The sequence below is a fragment of the Cotesia glomerata genome, linkage group LG3 (assembly GCF_020080835.1).
Source record: "Cotesia glomerata isolate CgM1 linkage group LG3, MPM_Cglom_v2.3, whole genome shotgun sequence".
Classification (NCBI taxonomy): domain Eukaryota; kingdom Metazoa; phylum Arthropoda; class Insecta; order Hymenoptera; family Braconidae; genus Cotesia; species Cotesia glomerata.
In genome coordinates, this window is record NC_058160.1 from 10,964,573 (window position 1) to 10,973,046 (window position 8,474).

The 8,474-nt window shown below is 36.6% G+C and overlaps 1 protein-coding gene across 1 annotated transcript in view; it reads right to left on the bottom strand.

Moving 5' to 3' along the window:
- Positions 1–7,810: 7,810 nt before the first annotated feature.
- Positions 7,811–8,474, bottom strand: part of LOC123261862 (early nodulin-75-like) — a 1,226-nt gene continuing 562 nt past the window's right edge. Inside the window, exons 1-2 of the mRNA XM_044723732.1 lie at positions 8,341–8,474; positions 7,811–8,113 (exon numbers count right to left, since the gene is read on the bottom strand). The exon at positions 8,341–8,474 is cut by the window's right edge and continues 562 nt beyond it. Coding sequence (XP_044579667.1) covers positions 7,836–8,113; positions 8,341–8,474 — 412 coding nt within the window. The 3' untranslated portion in view covers positions 7,811–7,835. The remainder of the gene's footprint in view (positions 8,114–8,340) is intronic.

Genomic DNA, 8,474 nt, shown 5'->3' on the forward strand with positions numbered 1-8,474 from the left:
CTTCAATTATGGAGATAATAGTTTTTTCGGCATTTCCAAAATATACAGGAATAACTCAAAAAGGCCCTGAGAGTCTTTTACATAATAACTAATGCGACATACTTAAACTTATGACTTTCCTACGAATGATAGAGGTAATAAGTTACTATACGGTGCAAAAAAAAACAGCACCGAAGTACGGTAAAACCCCTATATATATATATATATTAGGGTGTGCCAAAAAAAGACGATATTTTTTTTTTTTCACTCTTAGCCCAAAATATGATAGGATATGTCTAAACAAAAATTCTGTCAAAAGGCCATCTCTTAATTTCAATTTTAAGAGCTCCTTCATCGAACTTTAAGTTTTCCCATATAAATAACATGGAAAGTACGGTCTTAAACAGTATTTTACCCTGCAAGCTGTGAAGAAAATTTTTTTTGATAAAATGAATGATTGGACCTTTTTAAGCATTAAATTTCTGAGAAAAAATTTCATTGAGTCATAAATCAATCGTCATTATTTAAGTTTTTACGGATCTTTGAAATTTGAATTTTTTGAAAATTTTACGTTTTTTGCATTTAACAGCCAAACTATTGGAGATAGAAAAAAAAATTAAATGGCAATTTTGTAGTTCGTTTGATGCTCTATAACAAAGTTTTTAACAATTTTTTTGTATAATCAATAACAAAAAAGCTACAGACCTACAAAGTTTTGTTTTTATTATTTTTCACTTTTTCAATTGAACTATCGATGATATAGAACAAAAATTTAGTATAAATTTTTAGTATATCAAATTTGCAACAAAATTGTATAGGTGAGATTTTTCGTATTATTGATGGTTAAAAGTTACAGGCTCAACAAATTCTATTTTTATGATTTTTCATCTATATCATGTAGTATATCAATAATATATATAAAAAATTAATAATAAATATAAAAGTACATTCAATTTTTACAAATTTATGCTTGGTAAACTTTATATACTGTCTGCAGTTCAATATCGTTACAATATTATTGTTACTTCAGTAATGTTTTGCGTTAAAGAAATATTCAATGAATACAAATTGAGTGATTATCGAGACAAATGGTTAATTTTTTTAAATCAGCAAGATTGAGATTCCTAGATCAAAAATTGTTTACTAAATTCCAGTAAGAATCAGAAAAACTACAATAAGAATTTGTGAAATAGAACCCTCCTTCAAGTTGATTACTGTGACTAGATTATTATAATTTTGGTTCATGATAAAATTTACACGATTAGATTAAATAATGATGATAATAAATTTATAATCACTTAATAAAAATAACAGACAAAAACGATTATCATAGTTTCAATCGTGTAGTTAAATTTTTTTTATTTCTTTGAATAAGTAGCTACAATTTTATTTTTGGTAACGTAAGGAAATTTTTTTCTGTGTTCTTCGACAACTTGCAATAAATATTGTTTTTGTTCTTCATTTCTCGTTAAGCAGTTGTTGTAGTCCTGGATTAATGCAACACCTCTTTCAGCGAGATCGTTGACAACTTTTAAGTCTGAAAACACAGATTTGCAATGTAGATAATCTTGATCAAATGCCCAGAGCTCTGGATCCTTGTCCATAAATTGATACGGTAATTGATACTGCTCAAACAAAAATAGAGATTGCTTGCTAGCAAAATCTTCGATGTTTTTCGATAATAATAAGCTTACGTCTTTGACGATAAATTTTTGAATTCGAAGCATTACTTTCTCGCGTTTTTATTGCAGTTACGGTTTGTCTCTTAGCATGTAAGGAAACTCTGTCATCAAACAAAGCTAACCCGACCAACTCTTCTGACAAGTACCATAAGTGTCTTGAAAATGTCACCGTTGCTGCTTCAGACATTTTTTTATGGACAGAACGGAATTCATAAAGATTTTTGATCAGATTTAAATCTTGATAGGATGACTTTATCGCAGAAGGTGCATTAAACCATGAAACCGTGTAGAAATTAACTAGAAATAAGCAGACATATCTCAGTCCATTTACTTCAGTTGCATTGACTTTAAACTGTTTTTAAAAATGAAGATTTTTAAAGCATATAGAGCCTTAGCCATCCATCTTGCATGATGATTTGGTCCTGGAGCTCTAAATTTGATCCCGTTTTTCGGAGTACCACCTAAGAATATTAACACTAATTCCAAAAGCTCTTTATAATCATCTCTGTCATGCTTTTTCTGGAATATAAAAATGTTCATTAAGTTTTAGAAAATTATTTCAAAATTACGATCAAATTATACATTACAACGAATAGTCATTTGTTATCTGAAAAACCACTATGATCTAGTATTAAATCTCATGTCAGTTTTCAGTATTAGTTAAATTCGACTACTAGTCAAAAGTCTAAAGGAGCAAATGAATTTTTAATTTTTTAGTGATATTTGAAAGGCGGTACTTTCATCAATAACTGCTTGAACGAGAGACAAAAAATAGTATTTTGAAATGTTGAGTTTTTAAACGGAGAGGTTAAATTGCGATTAATTGATATTGAAAAGGAAACATATTTCTTTAGAGTCTAAATATATAATCAAAACTATAAAAAACTTTTTTATCTGTTTTATTTGCAAAGTAATTATAAATTTATTATCATCATTATTTAATCTAATCGTGTATATTTCATCATAAACCATAATTATAATAATCTAGTCATAGTAAACAACTTGAAGGAGGGTTCTATTTCACACATTCTTATAGTAGTTCTTCTGATTCTTACTGGATTTTAGTAAACAATTTTTGATCTAGGAACTGCAGACAGTATATAAAGTTTACCAAGCATAAATTTGTAAAAAATTGAATGTACTTTATATTTCTTATTAATTTTTTATATATATTATTGATATACTACATGATATAGATGAAAAATCATAAAAATAGAATTTGTTGAGCCTGTAACTTTTAACCATCAATAATACGAAAAATCTCACCTATACAATTTTGTTGCAAATTTGATATACTAAAAAATTTATACTAAATTTTTTGTTCTATATCATCGATAGTTCAATTGAAAAAAGTGAAAAATAATAAAAACAAAACTTTGTAGGTCTGTAGCTTTTTGTTATTGATTATACAAAAAATTGTTAAAAACTTTGTTATAGAGCATCAAACGAACTACAAAATTGCCATTTAATTTTTTTCTATCTCCAATAGTTTGGCTGTTAAATGCAAAAACGTAAAATTTTCAAAAAGTTCAAATTTCAAAGATCCGTAAAAACTTAAATAATGACGATTGATTTATGACTCAATGAAATTTTTTCTCAGAAATTTAATGCTTAAAAAGGCCCAATCATTCATTTTATCAAAAAAAATTTTCTTCACAGCTTGCAGGGTAAAATACTGTTTAAGACCGTACTTTCCATGTTATTTATATGGGAAAACTTAAAGTTCGATGAAGGAGCTCTTAAAATTGAAATTAAGAGATGGCCTTTTGACAGAATTTTTGTTTAGACATATCCTATCATATTTTGGGCTAAGAGTGAAAAAAAAAAAATATCGTCTTTTTTTGGCACACCCTAATATATATATATATATATATATATAGACGGGAAGGTAGACCCACCCATCACAATAAAAATAATAATTTAACTAATTCTATTATTATTATTATTATTATTATAGCCATACCCAATTCTGGCTTGGTCCCATCCCAAATATTTTTTCAAAGTTGATATTGTACTTTTCAGTGAATTAAAATTATAATTTTCATTCGTCGAAAGTGTGATTAATAATTATCAGAAAAATAATGATATCAAAATTAGAGAATAAAAATTCTTTAAAACTGGATTGGGTATGGCTATAATAATAATAATAATAATAATAATAAGCGGTGCTTGCTACGTGGCCTCCAAGCGGCGCATCGCGGGAAACGCAGACCATAACACCAGGTCTGTAGGCGAACGACGTAGCCGATGCAGTGGGCCAACTACCCACTGCATTGAAATACTGAGTTACAACAAGACGTAATCTCAGAAGTGCTCCCCACAACCGGTCCTTTTCGGATGAGGACCATTCATCAGGTGGGAGGAGCACGCCGGACCCGATGAACGATGACGACCCTGGCGCTTTAAGGACTTACTTTAAGTGGACGGAGGAACTACGAGTCGACCTCTTGGTGTGCTACCAACGTAGCGAGCCGGGGGTGAGCGGTTATATGGCCCGGATGCACACTCTTTGGAGTGATATGCATCCGGAGCTAGAGCATTTTACGCCTAAACACCTGCGTAATTATGCCGCTTATCTTCGGCGTAATAGAAGATCGCTTGTGCCGGATAGAAGGCAGTCTAATAGACTTTCCTTTCCGGCGCAATTACATCAAGAGCGACGCCGTTCCTCCTTGGATGACAACAATCCCTTTATAGGACGGCAAGTAAGTATATCTAAAAAGATAACTTACTCCCAACAACAGCTAGAAGCGGTAAATGAAGATCTCCGTGCAAACATCCTGGAGGATTCCACCCTGCTCACTGTGAGCCAGGTTGTGTATGGTGCAGCAGTTTCGGCTTTTCCGAGAGAGAGACATTGTCTCTCGATCGAGGCAAGGTTGAGACAGCGCATCTCACAACTTGGACTCAAAATTGACAGATCCCGGAAACAGGTCTCCCGCATTCAGTGTGTGATTGAGTTTGAAACAACTCAAAGAGCATACACGCCCCGAATTCGGCGCATTGCTGCTGAACTTCGGTGGCGTCATCACACACTGAATAAGAGTACTCTTCTTGTCATCAAGGAAGAGTCTCTCAATAAATTGCGGGCTCTAGTGACTGCCAAAAGTCACTAGAGAAAAGGCTGAAGCGGTTGGTCGACAACTCGTTGTTTCGATCCAGCCCTTCACGCTTTCTGACACCAAAGACCGATGTTACCGGGAATTATCCAACACCTGAGCGGGTGGAAGCTTTTTGGACTGAGTTGTATGGAGATCAACCAAACGTGAACGCCAATACTCCAGCTCTGGACGACTTTTAAAGCATTCTGTCAGGAACACCGTAGACAGAATGCTGATGAAGAGAGCCCTGCAGTCAGTGTGAATGAAGTTCGTTCAGCTCTAAATGGCAGCAAAAATTGGGCTGCCCCGGGACCAGATGGCATAAATGTCTTTTGGTGGAAGAAGTTTACTTCTACCCACCTCCATCTGGCCCGTATATTTACATCGTACATTAGAGCTGACGAACCGATTCCAGACTGGCTCGTGGAAGGGCGAACCGTACTGATACCAAAAAAAGGTGACTTGTCTGACCCAAAGAATTACAGGCCTATCACCTGCTTGAATGCGGTTTATAAAATTTTTACAAAAATTTTAAACAACCGTATTTTGCAGGAGATAGAACCTGTATGGCAACAGATATATGAACAGCGTGGCAGCAAAAGAGGCCTGTCAGGTTGCAAAGAGAACTTGATAGTTGATCGATGTGTCACACAAGATGCGATCTACTATCAACGCAACCTGTCAATGGCCTGGATCGACTATCGCAAGGCATTTGACTCAACTTCTCATGAGTTGATTTTATATCTCCTCAAATGCCTAGGGGTCAATCCTGAAATAGTGGAATGCCTTCGGCGTACAATGCAGCTCTGGCGAACGCGTTTTTACATTGGAAGTGGAAACGCATTGCACATAACCGGAGTTGTAGAGTACAAACGAGGGGTCTTCCAAGGTGATTCCTTGAGCCCTTTGCTGTTTTGCATCTCACTGCTGCCTATATCTGTTGCTCTCCGTAAAACTCGTGGGTACTCTGTGGGGCCTCCAGGTGATCGAAAATACTCGATTACCCATCTGCTTTATATGGATGACCTGAAGCTGTATAGTGCTGATGAAGATCATCTACAGGCGGCCCTTAACATCGTAGCAGAGTACACGCGGGATGTCGGAATGTCTTTTGGGTTGGACAAGTGTGCGGTCGTACATCTGGCGAGGGGTAAGTGCTCTGTTACGGGTGATGATGTCGAGTTGGTAGATGGGAGCGTTTTAAGACAATTAGATGCCGGAGAGTTGTATAGATATCTTGGAATGGAAGAGCACCGCATGCATGCGGTCTCCGAAGTCCAAGCAACTCTCCGTAGCGAGTATGTTAGGAGACTCCGGAAAATCTGGTCCTCCGAACTTTCCGGCAAAAATAAAGTCTCCGCTACTAACACGCTTGCTGTCCCAGTCTTACTATACTCTTTCGGTGTCTTAAAATGGGCCCGAAAGGATCTGCGAGATCTCGACATCAGAACCCGTAAGACTATCAACATGAACCGGAGCATGCACCCCAATTCATCAGTCGCCAGATTATACCTCTCCCGGTCGATCGGTGGGAGAGGCTTGCAGAGCTTGGAGCGGCTTCACGATCGTTTAGTCCTGGGTTTAACACACGAAGTTGTCAATTTCACTGCAGATGAGGATGACTTTCTTATGCAAATTGTTCATAAACATGAGAATGCGCATAAGGGGTCGTTCTTGTATAAGGCAGCTATATATGCAGCAAGAACCCTTGGTCTTGGAGAGATAAACGCTCTTATGGAACTCCGAAAGGAGGAATTCAAGAGCGTCATCAGGAACGCCGAGGAAAAACTACTCCTAGGCGAACTGATGGACAAGTCCATGCACAGCGTGTTCTTCAAACACGTGCGTGATCATGGCTTGTCCACCCAGCTGACGTTTTCCTTCTTAAAGTCAGCTGGCCTGATGTCCGAGACTGAAGGGTTCATATTTGCCTGCCAAGATGGTGTCATTAACACTCTAGAATACCGTAGCAAGGTGCTCCAGGTGCAGCTTCTGGACACGTCATGTAGGATGTGTAAACAACATCCGGAGACGCTCATGCACCTTTTGTCGGCATGTCCTGTGTTGGCGAGAGGTACATATATCCAGCGTCACAACGCTGCCCTGAGAGTACTGTACTACTATCTTCGTCATTACTACAGTATTGATATGACACCAGTGCTGCCTTATCTACCAGGAGATATTCCCCAGGTTGTTGAGAATGACAGTTGCAAAATTTATTGGAACATGCCGTTTGCAACAACTCGGCGGATAGATCACAACAAACCTGATATTGTGCTCTTCGACAAGGCTACTCGTGACATTTATGTCATTGAGTTCTCGGCCCCGGCTGAATACAACATCTCAGCCAAAGAAGAGCACAAAAGACAGATATATCAGGATCTCCTGTTTGAAATTGGCAAATTTTACTCAGGTTACCGTGTCAAGCTCGTCGTCCTGATTGTTGGCGTCCTCGGAGGGATGAAACAGTCTTTTGTATCCTCACTTGCCAGAGTTCCAGCTTGCTCATCAAAAGCTGAATTCTTGGCGGTCAGGATGCAGAAGGCTGTCATACTAGGTTCCCTCCGTCTACTTAGGAAAATGACTTTGGCCTGCTGTGATCACTAACCGCCTTGTTGTGCGGAGTGGTACAGCAGTAATGGATGGAGCTCAGGCTGGGCCCTCGGAGAATCGGACTCCGGGGACAACCCCCCTGAGCATTTAATAACTTAATAATAATAATAATAATAATAATAATAATTACTTCGTTGGTCTCAGATTAAAAATGAAAGACTTTAGTAGTCAATAATTCTTCTCAGCTCATCAAATTCTTATAAATAAAAATAAATTATAAATATATTTAAACTCAAATTTTTTTTTAATTAAATAATAATAGCAGAAAATTTCATTGAAAGATTCAAAACACATTAAATTATTAATAGTAATAACGTAATAACAATAAATCACGCATAACTATTTTGATAATAGCTATGGCTATGAGAGAAAAATAAATTTATGTTAAATTGACAGGGATAACATAGGAAATAGTTGCTCATTACCATCTCTTCGTTTTTTTTTTTTTTTTTTTTTTTATTTAGGAAAAATTGATAAAAATTTTTTGGCGGATGGGGGCTCTGCAGATCGGACACGTCAATAAGGTGTTGCGAGACATTGTATTTGAACATTCCACACAGATCACAGCATGATTGCATGGTAGAAACAGTATGTCTCTTTCGTTTATTAAGCAAATAGAACAAGGACCCGGACGCGAACACTCATTGTACAGTAAAGGGTCTTGTTCAAAGTTGATTCTCGCAGGTACAGGAGATGCCGGGCGTGAGTTATCGCTATCGTCGCTGTCGATTGGATCTGCTAATATAAAAAATATTTGTCTAAATGTAAATTATTTGGACAAGTAATGAAACCATCCCTGATCCAGAAAAGGGATTTGAAAATATTATTTCAATGCAAAATTTATATCTATGCAGTTTGGACATCGAAAACTTTTAAATTTTTTCAAATTATTTTTAATCATTTCGAATCCTTTTTCTTAATTATAAATTACCCATAATTGCCATTTAAGTAATTTATAAACTTACCAACGAGTACTAACGGATCCAATGGTGCTCGCTGCTGCTGAAGCTCTTCGAGCAGCGGTGCTTGTTCCAACGGTTGCCGGTGCTCAGGTACTGGCTGCTGCTGCAAAGGTTCCTCGGTCGGAAATGCTTGTTCC